This window comes from Schistocerca americana, chromosome 2 (assembly GCF_021461395.2).
Source record: "Schistocerca americana isolate TAMUIC-IGC-003095 chromosome 2, iqSchAmer2.1, whole genome shotgun sequence".
Lineage (NCBI taxonomy): Eukaryota > Metazoa > Arthropoda > Insecta > Orthoptera > Acrididae > Schistocerca > Schistocerca americana.
In genome coordinates, this window is record NC_060120.1 from 991789211 (window position 1) to 991812489 (window position 23279).

Genomic DNA, 23279 nt, shown 5'->3' on the forward strand with positions numbered 1-23279 from the left:
CTATGCGACTTAACTTCTGAGGTCATCAGTCGCCTAGAACTTAGAACTAATTAAACCTAACTAACCTAAGGACATCACACACATCCATGCCCGGGGCACGATTCGAACCTGCGACCGTAGCGGTCGCTCGGTTCCCGACTGCAGCGCCTAGAATCGCACGGCCACTCCGGTCGGCTATCGATAATAGATCGGTGGTCATAATGTTATGGCTGATCAGTGTACACAGGGTGTTTCATATTTGTTATTACAGGCTTCTGGGAGTTGTAGAGAAGACCCAGTAGAAGACGTTTTGACAAGGAACTGTTGCGGAAATGCACCGTTTGAGTGTAAAATAAGTTTGAAGCTCGCACCATATTCAAATCTCTCACTTCAAGTTACTGTACAACATGGTAGAGCAACAAAATACGTGTATCTGGAACATTTCCGGATCGCCTCAGTCCACCACTTACCATTATCGACCCGCTACATATACATCTACATGGATACTCTGCAAATCACATTTAAGTGCCTGGCAGAGGGTTCATCGAACTACCTTCACAGTTCTCTATTATTCCAATCTCGTACAGCGCGCGGGAAGAATGAACACCTATATCTTTCCGTACGAGCGCTGATTTCGCTTATTCTTTGAGATCGTTCCCCCCTATGTAGGTCGGTGTCAACAAAATATTTTTGCATTCATTGGAATTTCGTGAGAAGATTCCGTCCCAACGAAAAACACCTTTCTTTTAATGATGTCCATCCCAAATCCTGTATCATTTCTGTTACACTGTCTCCCATATATCGCGATAATACAAAACGTACTGACTTTCTTTGAACTTTTTCGATGTACTCGGTCAGTCCTATCTGGTAAGGATCCCACACCGCGCAACAGTATTCTAAAAGCGGACGGACAAGCGTAGTGTAGGCAGTCTCCTTAGTAGGTCTGTTACATTTTCTAAGTGTCCTGCCAGTGAAACGCAGTCTTTGGTTGGCCTTCCCCACAACATTTTCTATGTGTTTCTTCGAATTGAAATTGTTCGAAATTGTAATTCCTAGCTTATTTAGTTGAATTTACGGCTTTTAGATTAGCCTTATTTATCGTGTAACCGAAGTTTAACGCGTTCTTTTTAGCACTCATGTGGATGACCTCACACTTTTCGTTATTTAAGGTCAACTGCCGCTTTTCGCACCATTCCGATATTTCTTCTAAATCGTTTTGCAGTTTGTTTTGATCTTCTGATGACTTTATTAGTCGATAAACGACAGTGTCATCTGCAAACAACCGAAGACGGTTAATGAGATTGTCTCCCAAATCGTTTATATGGATAAGGAACGGCAAGGGCCTGTAATTCTACCTTGGGGAACGCCAGAAATCACTTCTGTTTTACTCGATTACTTTCCGTCAATTACAGGGAACTGTGACCTCCCTGACAGGAAATCACAAATCCAGTCACATAACTGAGACGATATTCCGTGAGCACGCAATTTCACTACGAGCCGCTTATGTGGTACAGTGTCAAAAGCCTTCCGGAAATCCAGAAATACGGAATCGATCTGAAATGCCTTGTCAATAGCACTCAGCATTTCACGTGAATAAAGAACTAGTTGTGTTTCACAGGAACGATGTTTTCTAAACCCATGTTGACTGTGTGTCAATAGACCGTTTTCTTCGAGGTAATTCATTACGTTAGAGCACAATATATGTTCTAAAATCCAGCTACAACAATGGCTGCGAGAAATTGGTACGTTTACAATTAGGTGGGTTGACTTGTATTCCACTATACGCACCAGGATTTGTGGACCGTGTATATGAGAGCATGCATCGCTAACAGACCTTGTGAAACGAACAGCAGGATCCTGTAGCGCACGCAGGTAATAGATCAGTGTTTCCAAAGTGTGCGTACCATGAAGTGGGAGATTTAAAGTGACCAGCTCTGTATTCGCCTTATAACTTAACGTTTATCGCTTTAGTGCTACAACTACTAATGTTTTTAATGTGTTTTAGATAATGACTGCAAAACAAGGAGCCGGCCTCGGTGGTCGAGCGGTTCCAGGCGTTTCAGTCCGGAACCGCGCGACTGCTATGGTCGCAGGTTTGAATCCTGCCTCGGGCATGGACGTGTGTGTTGTCCTTAGGTTAGTTAGGTTTAAGTAGTTATAAGTTCTAGGGGACTGATGACCTAAGATGTCAAGTCCCATACAGCTCAGAGCCATTTGTTTGCAAAATAAGGAAACTGTCTCGATTTTTAGGGTTATGTACTTCAATTGGCAAAAACGTAACCCTTATAGGATCACTTTGTTATCCGGCTGTCAGCACGATTTTTAAAAACCCGTGTTCTCAGGGACGTGTATATGTACCAAGTTTAAATTTATGATCCCTGATAATATGTACTGTCTCTTGGTGGTGTGCCGGCCGGTGTGGCCAAGCGGTTAAAGGCGCTACAGTCTGGCACCGCGTGACCGCTACGGTCGCAGGTTCGAATCCTGCCTCGTTCATGGATGTGTGTGATGTCCTTAGGTTAGTTAGGTTTAAGTAGTTCTAAGTTCTAGGGGACTGATGACCTTAGAAGTTAAGTCCCATAGTGCTCAGAGCCATTTTCTTGGTGGTGTAATAAATGTAAGGTTCTAAGTCAATGCAGTCAAAAGATTCGGCGATTTATGCCACATATTTTAATACTTGGCAAACTCACTCATCAAAAACTATAGGGAACTTCCGCTGCCCTAGAACTCTGAAATTTGGCAAGAAGGAAGATTTCACAGTACAAGTAAATGAGAAAATCTGAAAACCGTGAATTTCTTTCGAACAAAAAAAAAGTTTTGTAATTTGTTATCTGACCTTGTGTCTGTCCGTCCATCCGTTAAGACGTCTTTTTCTCAGGAACAGGTAGACGCATCATATTAAAATTTATGTGCTATACTAAGGTCTACGGTTCCCTGGCGGTGTAACAAATGTAACCTAGTAAGTCAATGTAATCAAAATGTATGGCCATTTACGTCACATATTGTGATACTTGGGAATTCACTCACAAAAACCTATAAGGTACTGCTGGTTGACATAGAATCATGAAATGTGGCAAGAAGCAAGGTTCCACAGTACAAATAAAAGGAAAATTCAGAAACTTATTAATTTGTAATTATATCACACGGTAGTCCGCTAGCCACCAAGCTGTGAGTGGCGGAGGGCACTATTCGCGCCAAAGTCATATTTCTTCCTCCCCTCTGTTCCACTAGCGGATCGCGCGAGATAAAAACAACTGTCTGAACGCCTCAGTACGAGCTCTAAATTCCCTTATCTTTGAATGGTGATTATTGCGCGATTTGAAAATTGGTGGTAATAATATATCTCTAACATCGTCGGTGAAGATCGGATTTTGGAATTTAGTGAGCAGCCCCTTCCGTTTCGCGCTTCATCTATCTGCAAGTGTGTCCCACTTCAAACTTCCTAATGAGATTTGTAAGGTTCTCGCGATGGGTAAATGTATCAGTCACGAATCTTGCCTCTCTTCTTCGGACCTTCTCAATCTCTTGAATGAGACCCAATTGGTAAGGGTCCCATACAAACGAACAATGCTCTAAGACTGGACGAACTAAAGTATTGTAAGCAATATCCTTTGTTGAAGGACTGCATTGCTTCAGGAGTCTACCAATAAACTGCAATCTAGAGTTCGCCTTACCCGCTACTTGTGTAATCTGATCGTTTCATTTGAGATCATTTCGAATAGTCACACCAAGATACTTGACGGATGTTACCGCTTCCAAAAACTGGGCATTTATTTTGTACTCGTTCATTTTCGCTTTGTTATACGCAGTAGGTTACAATTAATAATATTGAGAGATAACTGTCAGTCATTACACCACTCATTTATTTTCTGCAAATCATCATCGATTTGATCACAACTTTCGTATGATACTACTATCCTGTAGACTACAGCATCATCGGCAAACAGTCTAATGCCGCTGTCAATACCATCAACCACATCGTTTATGTAAATCATGTAAAGCAGCGGACCTATTACGCTGCCCTGAGGCACACCTGATGTTATGCTTGTTTCTGTTGAAGTATCCCCATTCAGAACGACATACTGCTCTCTCTCTCTCTCTGTTAGAAAACTTTCTATCCAATCGCATATGTCATCGGATAGACCGTAAGCGCGCACTTTTTGGAGCAAGCGACAGAGTGGAACTGAGTCGAACGCCTTTCGAAAGTCGAAGAATATGACATCAATCTGGGAGCCTGTTTTATATAATGCACAAAGAGGGCCAGCTGTGTCTCGAATGATGGCTGTTACCTAAAACCGTGCTGCTTTCTGCAGATGAGCTTCTCATTCCATGATTTTACAACAAATCGATGTCAGTGAAATTGGCCGGTAGTTACGTGCATCCGATTTTCTACCCTTTTTATAGATTGCTATGTCTTGGGCCTTCTTCCATTCCCGTGGATCTTTCCGCTGTTCCAATGATCTTTGATAGATGATGGATAAGAACGGTGCTATATTTGTAGCATAGTCAACATAAAATCTTACAGGGGTACCGTCTGGGCCAGATTCCTTCCTGGCGTCTAAGGATCTTAACTGTTTTACAAAACCTGATACACTAAACACTATGTCAGCCATCGTTGCGTTTGTTCGATAGTTGAAAGGGGGAATGGTGCTGCAGTCTTCTACCGTACACGAGTTTTTGAAAGCTAGGTTTAGAATTTGGGCCTTCTGTTTATCATCATTCGTTGCATTGCCCGTAGTGTCGGCAAGAGAAGGTATCGAAGTATTTGTAGTGTTCATAGACGTTACGTACAACCAAATTTTTTTGCGTTTTTTTTAGAATCTACAGATAAAATATTGCTTTCAAATTCATTAAAATAATCTCTCATTGACTTTTCGACAGCTACTTACATTTCGCTTAATTTCTGTTTGTGAGCTTGGCAGTGACTACGTTTAAAACGAATGAGCAAAATTCTCTGCTTTCTCAGCAACTTCTTGATATGTTTGTTGAACCAAGGTGGATCCTTTTCCTCCCCCGTATTTTTGCTAGGCACATATTTCTCTTGCGCGTGGTGGACAACACTTTTAAATGCCGACCAAAGATGCTCGATATCTTCGCGTCCCGCGGTGAATGATTGTATCTGACTATGAAGATATTCATTAATGTCGCTTTTATTTGCTTTCCCAAACATGAAAACTCTAAGCTGTTTCTTTGGTTTCTTTGCACCTTCCACTGACATAGAAGCCACAGCGACATTATGGTCGCTAATACCTTCTTCTAGAACCCATAAGGTAAGGGTCGACAAAATACTTACTGTAAGAGGCGATCAAAAAGTTTCCGCTTGAGGGCGTTGCTGCAGCGTACATGCAATGTACCGCAACTATGATGAAGTTATATAAGCACCGAAATGTAGGGGAGGGATTAGTGTGGCAATCGTGTTGTTTCATCGCGCGTGTGGTAAATGTGGAAACATGAACGGTGGCTACCTTATTACCAAATGCGTCCATACAAGACCAAAGTGCTGTTATTATTTTCTTGTCTGTCAAAAGACAAACATTGGTGGCTCTGCACTGGAAACTGAATAATGTACCGTGCAGTATGTCTGCCGAAAACACTGCTATGGAATGGTGCGCTAAGATCCGTGCTGGCCGCAATTCGCTAGAAGGCGCCGGTCGATCTGCGGAAAAGCTAATCTTGAGTGTCAATTTTATGTGGGCATAAACCATTCAAAGGAAATAATGTGCGCTAAGGCGGCAGAATCACGTAAACAACTCCGCGAGCGAGCTGCGCGACGAGGACGTAAACAAGACGTCCGTGCTGCTAGCGTGCCGAAAGGCGACCTATCATTTGGCTATTGAAATACGACTCGCTACCAGCCCCAACTTCCATCTGTCGTCAATCATGTGTCTACAACCCGTACTCGTACGTCCATTATGTATATGCCCACACAGGGGAGACATTTTACTTGAAAGTCGGTTGCCCAGTGCCGTTGTATCGTAATTCGGATATCACAGCGCTGGAATATCGTATTTATTTGCCGACGCCGGGCAAGCGACTTTCAAGTGAAATGTCTCCCCTGTATCGGAATATACATAACGGATGTCCGATTCCAGGTTGTAGACAGATGGTTGACGACAAGCGGAAGTTTGAGTCCGGCTGTGGGTCGTGCTAGGATAGCTACAGGGTAAGGCGACCGCTCGCGATAAGCGGGAAATCCGGATTCGAGTGTCGGTCCGACACAAATTTTCACTGTCGTCGTTCCATTATACAGCCGACGGTTTTCCATATTCGCAACTGCGAATACATTTCATTTATTTCATAACGGGTGTAGTCGCCGCAGTGCCTGTTCCTTTGAACTTACACGTACTTCTGAAGGTACTTCGCATCGTGATTCGGAATAACTGCAATTTCATACAAAGATAAATGGTATAAGAAGTCAAACGAAATGAAATTACTCTAGAACGAGCCACCGAAGAGCAAAATAGTGGGGAAAACCGTCAACAGCCACCGAATTTTTATCAGTGGAGTTCGAATTCTGCTTGTATTTTACAGGGCGTCATCCACTCTGTCTGCGAAGCAACCTTCACTCAGCACGAATTTACGCACACGTAACCTTTAGGTTTACAGGAAAGGCAGAACGTCCACATCTTGAAATCAAGATCTGGAGACGCCATCGTCCACTGGAAACAGAGCGTTGCCGCTGGCGGGAGGCGCCCAAAAGCTGCATTCTTAGCTGATGCAAGATATCTTTTAACAAGGAGAAAACTTCTCCACCTCTCCCTGAGAGGTTTCTACATGGTACGCCGAACAACTGCTGTACTAGACACGATGTCGTTACCACGTCCTTGACTGTCAAGTCTGATAATGAGGCCAGCTTTTTACGATTATACTATCACGCACGTGAACAGATGAATTCTGACCTAAGAATGACCCTTCTCATGGGTCGTACTGAAGCATACACTTGAAAATTACTTCACAACGGGAACTGTACAGCAATGGGAACGTAACAGAGGGATATTTTTTACCGTCCAGTAGGCAAACCACTATGGCTACCCAGCCAGTTGAAGGAGAAACTACAGTTTAATCTTGATCTGGAATTCATTGTGCGTTCGAGAAAAAAATGCATTGACACTGCGCAGCACGGGATGGGCTGAATAACATTCTTTTTAAATTTGAGTTAGAATTGGGGACATAACGAGATAAGACCCCTCCAGAGTCGCAGCTCAGAGGGGGCGCAAAAACTGATCAGAAAAAAACAAGAAAGATAGCATGAATTAATTGAGGGAGATACCCCTGCCTACGAGAAGAAGCCTTTGGGTTGGCCTGTTACTGTATAACACGCCGTTGTCAAAATGTCATTTCTCCTAAGTCATTTCGTCCACGTAGCGCCACAAATGCTTCACATTTTGGTATTTTGAAGGTTTTTTTTTCAAAGATACTTATCCAAATTTAGTAACAGCCGTAACTGCAACCATTGACTGCAATCTCCTGACATCGCTTTTTAAGCAAATCAAAGCTGAAAAGGCACTATTTACGGTGGACCTGAAATTATTCTACACTATCTGATCAAAAGTACCGAGACACCTTTTAGTGGACGCCAGTATGAGATTATTTACCCTTCACCATTACAACGGCTTGAAATCTGAAGGGGACACTTCCCATGACGTGTCTGAATGCGGAGTAATATCCGACCGTTCTCCCTCAACAACTGAAACCAGGGAAGGTAGTGATGTCGGACGTCGGGCCCTGGTGCGAAGTCAACGCTCTAAGTCATCCCAAAGGGTTCTGTCGAGTTCGGGTCGCCATTTTCGGATGACCAATCACTTTCAGGAATGGTATTGTTCACAAAGCATTTCCTCACAGATGGTGCTTTACAACAGGGTGCTATTTCATGCTCATACAGTCACTGCCTCCGAACTGTTACAGTACCGTATGCAATACTCAATACTGCAAAACACGTTCCTTCAGCATTTATCGTTTTCGTAAGTACAATAAAGTGATCACACCCTAACCACAGAAAGCGCCCTTCTGCCGTAGTACTGCCTCCTCTACACTCCATTGTTGATCCCACACATGACATCATTCGTCAAACTCACACCCTTCCATCGGATTGCCAAAGGGTATTGAGGGATTCATCACTCCAAATTATTTGTTTCCATTCATCCACTGTCCAATTGCGTCGCTATTTGCACCATCCATAAATGTGTGGCTTATGAGGAGCTGCTAGACCATTCTAACCCACTCTTTCAAACTTCAAGTACCGCCGTGGTGCTAGATGGACAGGTGGCAGCACTTTGCAGCTCCCAAGTGATTCTTTCCGCTGATTTCGTCCGATTTTTTACAATCATCCTCTACAATACTCGACGTCCCCTTTCAGTTCAAAAATGGTTCAAATGGCTTTGAGCACTGTGGGACTTAACATCTGTGGTCATCAGTCCCCTAGACTTAGAACTACCTAAACCTAACTAACCATAGGACATCATACACATCCATACAAGAGGCAGGATTCGAAACTACGACCGTAACAGTCGCGCGGTTCCGGACTGAGCGCCTAGAACCGCTAGACCACCGCGGCCGGCCCCTTTCAGTTCACAGGGCCTGCCTGATCTTTGCTTAACTGTGGTTCCTCCTTCGCGTTTTCACTTCACAATCGATCACCAACAGTCGACTTCAGCAGCTTTAGAAGGACTGAATTGTCCCTGATAGATTTGTTACTCAGGTGGCATCAACTGACTAGTCCACGTTTGACGTTAATGACTACTCCTTACGGACCCATTCTTTTGTTTCCGCTTTTCCACTGACAACGCGATACCCCCCCCCCCCCCCCTCATTTTAATTAGCGGGTTCGTCCCTCGTGATCTATCGCGGTCAGTTCAGAATTAGATAGGGTATCCCTATACTTTTGACCAGAGTGTATTTGTATCAAACATAGGCCTTAATTTTAGGAAGAAATTTTTGAGAATGTACGTTTCGAGCAATGCGCTATACGGATTGTGAGTAAACCAGAAGGGGAGATTCGAAGTGTTTGAGATGAAGGATGCTGAAAATTAAGTGGAGTGATAAGATAGCAAATGAGGAGATTCTCCGCAGAATGGGCGAAGAGAGGGAAATGTGGAAAACGTTAAGATGGAGAGTGAGACTGGGAGATACCACGTCACCAACCTTGTTCAATTTGACAGTCAACAACGCCCTGAGGATAGTAACACAAAAATGTGCAAGATTTACCATAGGAAGAACAAATAGATTCTCTGGTTTTCGGGGATGATATTGTGGTGATAGGGAAGAGTATGGAATATCTGGAGAAAAGAAAAGAAGACGAAGTAAATATTCCAAAATCCGAATCGAGAACAGCTGCCAACTTCAGTAACGTAGAAGTAAATATCCTCGGAGTAGTGAAGCAACTTAAATCACTTAATAAAAGCAAATCTTCTGGTCCAGCTCTATACCAATTAGGTTCCTTTCGGAATATGCTGATGCATTAGCTCCATACTTAACAATCGTATACAACCGTTCACTCGACGAAAGATCCGTATCCAAAGACTGGAAAGTGGCACAGGTCACACCAATATTCAAGCAATGTAGTAGGAGTAATCCACTAAATTACAGGCCCATATCGTTAACGTCGATATGCAGCAGGATTTTAGAACATATATTTTGTTCTAGGCGCTACAGTCTGGAACCGTGCGACCACTACGGTTGCAGGTTCGAATCCTGCCTCGGGCATTGATGTGTGTGATGTCCTTAGGTTAGTAAGGTTTAAGTAGTTCTAAGTTCTAGGGGACTGACGACCTCAGAAGTTAAGTACCATAGTGCTAAGAGCCATTTGAACCATTTGTGTTCGAACGTAATGAATTACCTCGACGAAAACGGTCTATTGTCACACAGTTAACATGGATTTAGAAAACATCGTTCTTGTGAAACACAACTAGCTCATTATTCACATGAAGTGCAGAGTGCTATTGACAAGGGATTTAAGATCGATTCCGTATTTCTGGATTTTCGGAAGGCTTTGGATTCAAATGGTTCAAATGGCTCTGAGCACTATGGGACTTAACTACTGAGGTCATCAGTCCCCTACAACTTAGAACTACTTAAACCTAACTAACCTAAGGACATCACACACATCCATGCCCGAGGCAGGATTCGAACCTGCGACAGTAGCGGTCACGCGGTTCCAAACTGAAGCGCTTAGAACCGCACGGCCACACCGGCCGGCTAAGGCTTTGGACACTGTACCACACAAGCGGCTCGTAGTGAAATTGCATGCTTATGGAATATCGTTTCAGGTATGTGACTGGGTTTGCGATTTCCTTTCAGAGAGGTCACAGTTCGTATTAATTGACGGCGTTCCCCAAGGTAGTGTTATAGGCCCTTTGCTGTTCCTCATCTATGTAAACGATTTGTGAGACAATCTGAGCAGCCGTCTTCGGTTGTTTTCAGATGACGCCGTCGTTTATCGACTAATAAAGTCATCAGAAGATCAAAACAAACTGCAAAAGATTTACAAGAAATATCGGAATGGTGCGAAAAGTGGCAGTTGACCTTAAATGACGAAAAGTTTGAGGTCATCCACATGAGGGTAAAAGGAACTCGTTAAACTTCGGTAACACGATAAATCAGTCTAATCTAAATACCTAGGTATTACAGTCACGAACAACTTAAATTGGAAGGAACACATAGAAAATGTTGAGGGGAAGGTTAACGAAAGACTGCGTTTTATTGGCAGGACACTTAGAAAATGACGGCCAAGCGTAGAGTAGGCAGTCTCCTTAGTACTATCGCTAAACCTGGGAGAGAGTGTCACAGAGATGATACAGGATTTGGGATGGAAATCATTAAAAGAAAGGTGTTTTTCGTTGCGACGGAATCTTCTTACGAAGGTGCTGCGGGCTATTGACTTTGAAAGCCGCTGAGCGAAAGGCGGGCAAAAGAAGATCATTTTTTACACATTCTTTTGATGTACGAGATATTCTAGATGAACATTTACTCACTCTTCTGTCTCTGCTGATTTGTGTCCGAGACGCATGTTTTGCCACCGTATTATTATTGTTTAAAAAATATTATTTTAGTGTAATGTGAAGGTGCCATACTGCATAGCAGTACATTCATGTGAGAAGCTATATTGTGCGACGTGTACTGGGAAACGTTAAAAGACGTGAGTTCATTATATATCGACTGCCATAAATTCAAAGTTAAATGGAACTTGTGTATGGACTAATTATTTAGTATAGAGCCTTTGTCTCACTACTTCATGACCATACGTATTTAATTTTCTTTTATGTTTCTGCAAATTTTGATGGTTCACAGTCACAAATTGTTTCGTCGAAATCGGGCGGAAGTCGCATACGGCGAAATATTTTCTCTGCACCTTATTCTACTGGTAACTGCATGATAAACTTCGGTCCCTTAGGAGATTCATGTTGAGCTATCCAAAAACAATTACATTTTCAATAGTCATTTAGCCCTGACCAGTAAAGGTACTCAAAACCACTACGATAACTAGTTACGTCTATTGGTCTAAAATAAAATATATATATCATTATGTGCTTTTCTCTGCAAATATATTTCGACCGCCGATTATAGCTGTATGTTAACGCACAAAAGTAAACGTATTGTTATAATGTGGGAAATCGCCTAAAAACATCCAGGCTGGCCAGCATACCGGCCCTCGTCGTTAGTACGCCGGGCGAACTCGATCCGGGGCCGGCACGCCTACCCGAGTCGAGGAAGCAGCGCGTTAGCGCCCTCGGCTAACCTGACGGGTTACAAAAAGAACTCATCACTTTTGATAATAAAGTACTGAGAAAAATATATCGACAAGTGACAGAAAATTAACAGTGGAAAATAAGGAAAAACAACGAACTCAGACAATTATACACACTAACTGACATCATAGCGAGTGTGAAAACTAAAAGACTCAGGTGGTATGGACATGTGAGCAGGAGGGGGGGCATACATGCTAATAAAGGCAGTGATGGATGGGGTGGCCAAAGGAACGAGACCAATAGGACGGCCGAGAACGAGATGGAAGGATAATACCATGGGAGATATGTAGATACTGGGCCTGGGTGATGAAGAAGCAAGATGCGGAAGACTGGAATGAGTGAGGCGAAGGACCGGCTGCGGTTTGAAACTGGTATGTATCCAGCAAGAAATTGATGATATTTGGTGTACGTGCTATTCTGAGAGGAAGGGGTTCGCAAAGAAGTCGTGATGGGCCTCGTTAAGCCAGTCGGAAGATAGAAAAAAAAAAAATAAATAAAAGTGCAAAGTGTTTACAAATGAATAGTGCGGCTTTAAAAAATAAAAATAAATAGATTTATCTCTTTCTATGGGCAAACGTTAGAGCATAAGCAGCGGCAACTGTCCAATTTTTTGATTCGCTACCCGCTGTTCGTTTGTCATACTTCGTGTGCAGGATTAGGGTCCCTTTCCAAGACGGCGTCACAACAGGAAAAACTTTTGTGCGTACTCCACTTTGAAGTCTCCAGATCGGTGGTTGCAGTGCAGCCTGAGTTTCGCGAACGGTAAGACCCACCACACAAGGAAAACATAGGCAGGTGGTACCGGCAGTCTGTCGAAACCGGATGCCTTTTTAAGTGGAAGAATCATAGTCAACACCGTGCGCCTGATGCAGACGTCGAAAGAGTTCGATATGCATTTCACCCAAATCCTCTCAAGTCACATAATAAGCTAAGAAGGCAAGAAGGGAATCATGCTACATATTACGATGTGGATGGTAATGCTTAAGCGGCTATGTTTTAAAGAGTACAAAATGGGTTAGAGCAGGCTCTGGTGCCAGCACACAAAGTGAAAAAGAGTGAGTTTTGTGAAGAGTTGTAGTTAAAAATGGACAAAGATGGGTTTGTAGAAAGACTCATCATTGGCGGTGAAGCCACATTCCATGAAAGGGGCAAGGTAAACACACATAATGTCTGTATCAGTGGGAGCGAGAAACGAAATACATCGATAAAGCATCAGACTGACTCTCAAAAAGTGAACGTTTTCTGTGCAGTTTCATGTGAGAAAGTGCACGGCCCATTTTTCTTCGAAAAACGAACGGTTATGGGCTAACTCGTCTCGAGACATGTTGCAAACCTGGTTGTTACCTCAGTTATCGTTATTATATTTTGCAACTGGACGGTGCTCCGCCCAATTTTCACAGGGATGTACGAGAGCTTCTTAATCGTGTTCTTCACCAACAAGGTGCAGAAGTAGACAACAACCTTCTCCCATAGGTATCCCGTTCGCCAGGTTTGACACCCTACGATTTCTTTCTGTAGTGGTTTATGAAATACCGAGTTTATGTACCGCCAATGCCCATGTCTTTTGGGGAAGCGTATGATCGGAAAAGCATGCACCGCAGACCACTGCGGGGAACATGCTACACCAAATATGGGAGGAATTTGATTACCATGTAGATGTGTGTCACGTGACCAAGGGTGCACATATAGAAGGATTGCGATTAATGCAACAAAAACTTTAACAGTTTCTGTTGCCTACGCTGTAAGGTTTGCCCGTATGAAGTAATAAATCTATTGATTATTAAATTTTAAAACTGCACCACTCATTTATAAGCACCATGTATATAGAGGACGTCCATAATTAAAGTTCTAGTTCTAAAGCGCTGTAGAAGGAGAACGACTGCTCAGAATTTCAAATCTGAACAGTGCAAAAGCCTCTCATATTGTTTACCAGTGATGGTACAGGTAACAGGAGTCGCAGGACTCATCCCCTCAAAAAACTACTGCGCTACGATAAGCGATGCCGCCAAACCGCACTTCACAGTCATCTTTGCAGAATGAAATGGCACTGGTTGACGTGCTTATGAATTTTCCGTTACCATATTCTGCAGTTCTGCGCATTGACTTGTCATTGGAGATGAAAATGGACTTCCCACAGAATGTTGCATGGCCATTCATTGTCCATTTCCATGCGAGCAAGAAATTTCAGAGCGATCGCTTGTCTTGCTGACCTGTCAGCAAGAAGCAGCTGCTGAACATGCGTGGTTTTGCATGGATAGCAATGCAGGAAGTTTCGTGGGGTCTTACGCATCATTCTCGCAGGCATGTCCAACGTTCGGGCAGTTACCCCTGCACTGTGTGTTTGCACACCCCCGTTCGACCCCTCCTGCAATGTTGTGGCCGCATCTCTGACAGACGTCGGATCAGCTGCCTTCAACACAGCACTTCAAAAGAACCTGTCTTTTATGCACTACTGGCCATTAAAATTTGCTACATCCCGAAGATGGCGTGCTACAGACGCGAAATTTAACCGACAGGAAGAAGATGCTGTAATATGCAAATGACCAGCTTTTCAGAGCATTCACACAAGGTTGGCGTCGGTGGCGACACCTACAACGTGCTGACATGAGGAAAGTTTCCAACCGATTTCTCATACACAAATTGCAGTTGACCGGCGTTGCCTGGTGAAATGTTGTTGTGATGCCTCGTGTAAGGAGGACCAATGCGTACCATCACGTTTCCGACTTTGATAAAGGTCGGATTGTAGTCTATCGCGACTGCGGTGTATCGTATCGCGACATTGCTGCTCGCGTTGGTCGAGATCCAATGACTGTTAGCAGAATATGCAATGATGGGTTCAGGAGGGTAATACGGAACGCCGTGCTGGACCCCAACAGCCTCGTATCACCAGCAGTCAGGATGACAGGCATCTTATCCGCATGGCTGTAACGGATCGTGCAGCGACGTCTCGATCCCTGAGTCAACAGATGGGGAAATTTGCAAGACAACAACCATCTGCACGAACAGTTCGACGACGTCTGCAGCAGCATGGACTATCAGCTCGGAGACCATGGCTGCGGTTACCCTTGACGCTGCATCACAGACAGGAGCGCGTGTGGATGGTGTATTCAACGACGGACCTGGGTGCACGAATGGCAAAACGTCATTTATTCGGATAAATCCAAGTTCTGTTTACAGCATCATGATGGTCGCATCCGTGTTTGGCGACGTCGCGGTGAACGCACATTGGAAGCGTGTATTCGTCATCGCCATATTGGCGTATCACCCGGCGTGATGGTATGGGGTGCCATTGGTTACACGTCTCGGTCACCTCTTGTTCGCATTGACGTCACTTTGAAACCCTACATTTCAGGTCCAGCACGGGCCTTTCTGGACACAGAAAATATTCGTCTGCTGTCCTGGCCAGCGCATTCTCCATATCTCTCACCAATTGAAAACGTCTGATGAATGGTGGCCGAGCAACTGGCTCGTCACAATACGCCCGTCACTACTCTTGATGAACTGTGGTATCGTGTTGAAGCTGCATGGGCAGCTGTACACGCCATCCAAGCTCTGACTCAATGCCCAGGCGGATCAAGGCCATTATTACGGCCAGAGGTGGTTGTTCTGGGTACTGATTTCTCAGGATCTATGCACCCAAGTTGCGTGAAAATGTAATCACATGTCAGTTCTAGTATAATATATTTGTCCAATGAATACCCGTTCATCATCTGCATTTCTTCTTGGTGTAGCAATTTTAATGGCCAGTAGTGTAATTTTGTAATCATTTTCTCCAGACCCTTAGCAGGCATCGGACCAGTGCCTTTTTATCATACCCTTCAGTGTCCAGAACTTCTGCAGGTCTGCCGGCGCACAGTCAGCTTTCTTGTAAAAGAGTTTTACCAGTAGCGTGCGATCTTTCATGGAGACGGTCATGTTGGATGTCTCCGACGTAAACTACGGAACAGCAGTGTGCCGCACGTCTGTTTGTGTGCGTATTCTGTCGCTTACAGCGCAATCTACTTTTTATGGCGTTTCCTCTGCGTCAATAATGTCGAGTTCAAATTTGACATTCTGAGCAGTGGTTCTCTTTCTACAGCGTTCTGAAACTGGCCTTTTTTACACCCTTTAAAAGACTCGGATCAATGTTCCTATAAGGTCTGTACAGTTTATAATATAAACAATATATAGTTCTTCCGTTTCCGTGCCCAGACAACATAAACTTTAATATAATATCTGTTGGGTTAAAAATAATAAGATAGATTAGGAAACATGATAAATGGTTAGTTATATACCTAGTGATGAAAAGAAATAGAAAACGCATCCACCCAATTAAAAAACGCGAAAATGCAGCATGTGTGTCATAGTTAATTCAAAACATTTCGTACTAAAATTATCTGAGGAATTCCAGTATGAAGTAGAAAATATCTCCTCACATTATGTATTTTCTTAGGTCCTAAGACTGAAAAATTTCCAGCGTGTTGAAAACCTGGTAAGTCATTCAGAAATGTATGTATGTAAACTTTTAGTATGTTGTCTTGTAAACTCGTTTCGGGAACTACCACTAAAATGAAAACATAATACACCCCTGCCTTAACACATACCACTTCCGAAAGAATTTGAATTAGTCGAACGAAAAATAACACCACACCTTGCTGCTAAAATGTCAGTTCTAAAGAAATTTTGAGTTGAAACTGATAGTACGAAGCAAGCCACTTCTTACTGCGTAAATACTGCACAAGTGAGCATTTGAATTAAAAGCAGTGTGAAGTGAAGGTGTATTACGTGAGACAATTGCCTGCCGCGTGCTGCAACTGCTCCCCGTGTTCAGGAAGCCAGACGGTTACGCTCCGAGGAGTGGACGCAGCAGAAGCAGCGGCTAATGGACGCAGTGCAAGGTGGGGGCCAACGCAGAATGGTATATAAGCCGCCCGAAGCGGCAGGGAAGGCATCAGTCATTGCTTGCTAACAGCAGAACACCGCAGCAGCAGCAATGAGGATCCTGGTAAGGACAGCCACAAATCGTTTGCTACTTTATGTACCGTATCTAGACGTTGTTCGTGTGTAATAAATTCATATATGTATTACAACTGCGTAGAGTTCCGTGGCCAGAGTCAGTTGACATAAAAGTTTTCTAAGTATGTTACCGCGTTATAAAGTACAAAAAAATAAATTAAATTAAAAATCTACACTGGAGGAACCAATGTTTCGGCCTCGGTGCTGCAATGGCGTTCTTCTGGGTCCAAGCCCTGAACACAGCCTCAGAAGAAGGCCACTGTAACCGTGGCCGAAACGTTTGTTTCTTCAGTATAGTTTTGTTACATTATGACGTGGTATGATATCTAAAAAACTTTTGTGCCCTAGGCATAATGTACTCAAATTTTCTTTCGTGCTCGCGAGAAATGTCAGCATACTGCCTTAAGCTTTTTCGCACATTTGCAAGCGAAAGGCTCTCCCATATAGCTACTTAGCTACTTCTTCAGCAGAGAAGGTTTCAGCCACTTCACTTATTACTTTTTACAGAATACACTTTGGTGATGTCTCTAATAAGTATCGTGCTGTACGTCCATTGCATCGTGAGTCCATCGTGTACAGGTCTAGAGATTTTCTTGACACTTCAAGACAGGTTTTCGTCTGGTAATGCATTTTATGTACAGAATATGCAAAGCGGCAGCGTGATTCGCATTCGAAGTTAAACTGCACCGTCTTCAAACTCTTGGAGCACCAGCTTTCATGTCAAAGGAAGGCGAAGTCGTTCCACACCCACAGGCAACATCCCTGGAGTTTGTGTTTTGTCGTTTATGCATCTTGCCAGCTATGCATCAGACAAAAGTCTCAGACTGGTACTATCTTAACCACTTTGGTAGCTATTAGTGTACCACAGTCCCTTATGTAGTCCACATTTCAAATATTTCTCAGGCAAACAGTACTTCAAAAGCCGCCAAATCATTTTGAGATATAGCACTAAACACTCCAAAGGTTTGAAACAGTTTTAAAATCGTTTTGAAAAAAATTTAAGTTTCAGTGTGGAGACTCCCTTAAAGAATGGAATTCCCATATATAAAACACCCTCAAATCGCTGCTTACTTTACAAATGAGTTAATGGGTTAAATACTTAACGTTAAGCTTGTAAACGAAAGGTAAGTTAGAAAATCTTTGAAATTATGATTAAAGTTTGTTGGAAGTCGCTAAATGCTCAAATTATCAAACACTGGATGACTATATTCTGCGTGATTTGCGCTCCGTTTTAAGCAAAAGGTAATTTTCACGCATCTTAATGTCAATGACGTCATATTTCGTAAACTATGTGTCGCACAATTACAAGCTTTTACTCAGTGGTATATGTGGATGAGTTGCGAATAGAGTTAGTAGTAAAGAAGTTATAAATCAAATCGTCATGATGTGTCAGTTTTACAGCACGAACAGTGAAAAAGTTGTCAGCGACTTTTTCTTTTCGTTATTTTGTGGGAACATCAGCGACAAAAATTTTCGTAAAGATTTGAAATTATGACTAAAATTTTCTGCAAGTCACAGAATGCTCTCATTCTCAAACACTGGAAAAATTTATTCTGGGTAGGTAGTAGACGAGATATTGGCAGAAGTAAAGCTGTGAGACCGGGCGTGAGTCGTGCTTCGGTAGCTCAGATGGTAGAGCACTTGCCCGCGAAAGGCAAAGGTCCCGAGTTCGAGTCTCGGTCGGGCACACAGTTTTAATCTACCAGGAAGTTTCGTTTATTCTGGTAGTTTGTGAGCGCTGGGTTACGCTGCCCCAAGACAAATCCACAGTTTCTAACTGTAACATTTGCCGTATTGTGTTACACCTTTAACATAAGATTACAGCTCTTAATGAGTAGATTACGTTAGCATTTTAAATTTTTAAATTCGGTCATCAGTTACGCGAAATATTGAAAAACTAATTTTTATTGCCCCTGGAAGCCGTTAGGTAGACAACCTGCAACTGAGATTGCTGAACCACTAACCATGAATCGGGATAACCGTTTAGGAATATAGATTGTCGTGAGATTACTTAAGACAGTAACACACACTCGACGGTTACTGAACAGCGTCCACGAAAATCTTCCACCAGTTTACAAAATAAGTGAAGTTCTACACCGGTGGCTCTTTGTAAGGGTTTCTCTGAAATGTTTTGTAGCACTTACCTCCTATCAATTCCAAAATGTGACCGGCATCAATGCCAGAGACTCTGAATACTGCAAACGCTGCCCGTCTGGATTTACGACCTCAACATCTAACTGCAATACTGATTTTACTCTATTTAACTTTCATGTACTTGGTTTGCCGAAGGAATACGATCGTTTCAATTATTCTGAAGCAAAGAAAAACGTGTCGGTGAATACAACTGTAATGCCTTCAGCGGTCGAAACCCTTCTAGAAAAAGAAAATTGATGCTCTTGTTTCTCATTCAATAGAGTAACATTATTATCAGATGTAGACAATTAGTTTTGTAGTTTTTCATTCGAATTAAGTTTAATAACAGAAGTGATTTAGTGTATGTAGTCTTACATTATTTGTTTCATTATAGACATTCGCAGAGGTCAAATTAAGTATTACCTATAGATTTAATTTTCGGTTTCCTATGTTAATGTGCGTGCTTTTCATTGACTACGTCTCTATGGTGACGGCAGGGTCAAAGATCAGCGTGCTTCCTTTGGCAAACTAATGCTGTTACCGCGGATAGATTCTATACAGATCTACAGGCACATTATTGCTCCTCCATGTCTTTTAACCTTGTTCTGCGTGTCACCAAAGAGGTTTGCTCCAAAGGCGTAACACACACGCCGTTTACTCTGTAAATACTTTCGACAGTCCTATTTAAAAATTTTACACTCTGTAAATCAATTTCAGCACATTGTTGGAGCAACACTCTCATGCAATATATTAATTACTTGCAGATTTACACTCCAAATTTCACTGACTAGCAAATACTCGAGAATTAGTGATTCCTTCGCTTACTATACCAGTGAAAAAAGACTAAGGGTCAGGCAGAGTGGAAACGTTATCTAGCTTTTTTCTTCTGTAACACCCTTCCATGAGATGTATGACATCAGGGCAGTATGCATCCATTCTTGGTTCGTCGAAGATTTATACATTATCGAAAGAATTGCTGTGAGAAAAGCACATTTCTAGTGTCATCTCACACAGAATATTACTTCGTCTCAATATTCTCGAAGTGTCTTCCACGCGAATCACAAATTGCACAGTCACACTAATGAAGGAAGCATCCAATTGCAGCCAAAATGATGGTATTTTTACCACATAGTGATACAGTCACACACCATGAAGAACAGTACTGAAACGGCCCAAACAGACTACATCCTTATTCACAGTATTTCGTTGTCAGTTCTTTTCTGACGACTCTGACTTGACAGTAATCTTCAGAGTACACACAAATCACTCAAAAAACCGTGTTTTTCATATGGTTCAAATGGCTCTGAGCACTACAGGAGTTAACATTTGAGGTCATCAGTCCCCTAGACCTTAGAACTACATAAACCTAACTAACCTAAGGACATCACAGACATCCATGCCCGAGGCAGGATTCGAACTTGCGACCGTAGCGGTCGCGCGGTTCCAGACTGAAGCGCCTAGAACCGCTCGGCCACAACGGCCGGCGTGTTTTGTTCTAATAGGCTTTAGATCAAGATTTAGTCTTTCTGTCATTTCTTAAATAGGTTTTTCAGTGGGTCTTACGAATGTGAAAGCTGACTGTACATACAGTACTAATAAAAAGAGAGCATAATGTGTCATTTATAAAATCAAAACATAGATGATGAAAAGTGAACAGTAGTCAACAATACGATTAGTGAGTCGTTTATGTCAAACTTTTTGTGCGTCTTAATTCGAATTTCTTTTTGTGTGTGGTCATCACATTTTTATAGGTATTCCACTATTTTCTTGAGTCATCTAGCTGTCATGAGAATTTTATACGTAATGGTTTAGTGACCTAATACACATTATGCTACAGTAAATTTATTTGCAGTTTAGAGGAAAGTCTGCAGAGCTATTTCTGCACTGTTGTAATCCGATTTGCATCTGTCCATAAGGTGTGCGTGTACCTGTGCGGTCTGGCCCTGTCAGTCCTGGCTGAGGAGCAGCAGGTGAAGGAGAAGCGAGGACTGACTGGCTCTCTTGGTGGATTTGGTGGCGGCTTCGGTGGAGGCTATGGAGGCGGCTACGGTGGTGGCTATGGAGGCGGGTATGGAGGCGGCTATGGAGGCGGCTACGGAGGTGGCTACGCTGGTGGACTCGGAGGCGGTCTTGGAGGCGGCATTGGAGCTGGCATCGGTGGTGGAGCCCCGCAGGTGACTGTCAACAGAGTCCCCGTCCCTGTCCCAGTACCTGTGGAGAGGACCATCCCGGTTCCAGTGAGGGTCCCAGTCACAGTCCCTGTGGAGCGGCCTGTTCCTGTCCACGTACCGCAGCCATACCCTGTCCCCGTAGACAACCCTGTGCCCGTCCCCGTCAAGGTCCCCACCCCAGTGTCCGTCCCAGTTCCTCAGCCCTACGTCGTTAAGCGTCCAGTGCCCTACGTCGTCAGCGCCGGCCACGGAGGACTCGGCGGAGGTCTCGGCGGAGGTCTCGGAGGAGGTCTCGGAGGAGGCCTCGGAGGAGGCTTCGGAGGAAAGTTCGGTGGAGGCTACAGCGGCGGCTTCGGTGGTGGATACGGCGGTGGTTTTGGAGGACTCGGTGGCTACGGGAAATATGGCCACTAGAAATCCACCTCAGTTATAATATCTTGACCTGTACATGCCATCAGATTCGTATTATGTACACAAAAAAATGCTAAATAAAAACTGATGCATCACAGTTCTCACGGTTATCATTTATGACCTACCCACTGAAGATGCCATTTTTCGGAGCAGGTCCCTATTTCCAGCGAGCTACTTCTAACAGTATATTCAACTGAAACCCGCCCACAGTAAGCAACCATATAAGAGGTTTAGACTATGATGATACAGACGTCTAGGGATAACGAAGAAGAGTTAACGTGTCAATTTGAGGTCGGAGAACCTTGCTCCAGAAAATGGCTGAGTTGAAAATTAAGGGGGTGAGTGTGAGAGTTTTTAATAAGTAATGACAATAAGAACCCAAGTAGACACACTTCTGTAACAGTGAAGAGGAAGTTTTTCTTTCTTTCCGTGTCGCAGAGGTCATCTTACGGAAAGTTTGACGTCCAATATGTGTTCAAATGGTTCAAATGGCTCTGAGCACTGTGGGACTTAACATCTATGGTCATCAGTCCCCTAGAACTTAGAACTACTTAAACCTAACTAACCTAAGGGCATCACACAACACCCAGTCATTACGAGGCAGAGAATCCGATATGTGTAAAGTGAATCGCAGCTACATAGTTTTGGAACCAAAAACACGCGAATAGGTCAACTGGAATACCTTTAATAACATGGAGAGTATCTCTCGCAGGAAGTATACAGCAGTGGGTAAGAAGCAGGTAACACGTATATTAACCGGTCATTAACTACACTACTGGCCATCAAAATTGTTACACCAAGAAGAAATGCAGGTGATAAACGGGTATTCATTGGACAAATATATTACACTAGAACTGACATATGATTACATTTTCACTCAATTTGGGTGCATAGATCCTGAGAAATCAGTAGCCAGTACAACCACCTCTGGCCATAATAACGACCTTGATACGCCTGGGCAATGAGTTAAACAGGGCTTGGATGGTGTGTACAGGTACAGCTGCCCATGCAGCTTCAACACGATACCACAGTTCATCAAGAGTAGTGATTGGCGTATAGTGACGAGCCAGTTGCTCGGCCACGATTGACCAGACGTTTTCAGTTGGTGAGACATCTGGAGAATGTGCTGGCTATAGCAGCAGTCGAACATTTTCTGTATCCAGAAAGATCCGTACAGGACCTGCAACATGCGGTCGCGCATTATCCTGCTGAAATGTAGGGTTTCGCAGGGATCGAATGAAGGGTAGAGCCACGGGTCGTAACACATCTGAAATGTAACGTCCACTGTTCAAAGTGCCGTCAATGCGCACAAGAGGTGACCGAGACGTGTAACCAATGACACCCCACACCATCTCACCGCGTGATACGCCAGTATGGCGATGACGAATACACGCTTCCAATGTGTGTTCACCGCGATGTCCCCAAACAGAGATGCGACCATCATGATGTTGTAAATAGAACCTGGATTCATCCGAAAAAATGACGTTTTGCTATTCGTGCACCCAGGTTCGTCGTTGAGTACACCATCGCAGGCGCTCCTGTCTGTGATGCAGCGTCAAGGGTAACCGCAGCCATGGTCTCCGAGCTGATAGTCTATGCTGCTGCAAACGTCGTCTAACGGTTCGTGCAGATGGTTGTTGTCTTGCAAACGTCCCCATCTGTTGACTCAGGGATCGAGACGTGGCTGCACGATCCGTTACAGCCATGCGGATAAGATGCCTGTCATGTCGACTGCTAGTGATACGAGGCCGTTGGGATCCAGCACGGCGTTCCGTATTACCCTCCTGAACCCACTGATTCCATATTCTGCTAACAGTGACTGGATCTCGACCAACGCGAGCAGCAA

General features: G+C 43.5%; 1 protein-coding gene across 1 annotated transcript in view; it reads left to right on the plus strand.

The window, feature by feature from the left end:
- LOC124594595 (pupal cuticle protein 36-like) overlaps positions 1-21530 on the plus strand; it is a 56922-nt gene extending 35392 nt beyond the window's left edge. The window contains exon 3 of the mRNA XM_047132968.1: positions 20709-21530. Within this exon, the coding sequence (XP_046988924.1) occupies positions 20709-21436 (728 nt within the window). The 3' untranslated portion in view covers positions 21437-21530. The remainder of the gene's footprint in view (positions 1-20708) is intronic.
- The last annotated feature ends 1749 nt before the right edge of the window (positions 21531-23279 follow it).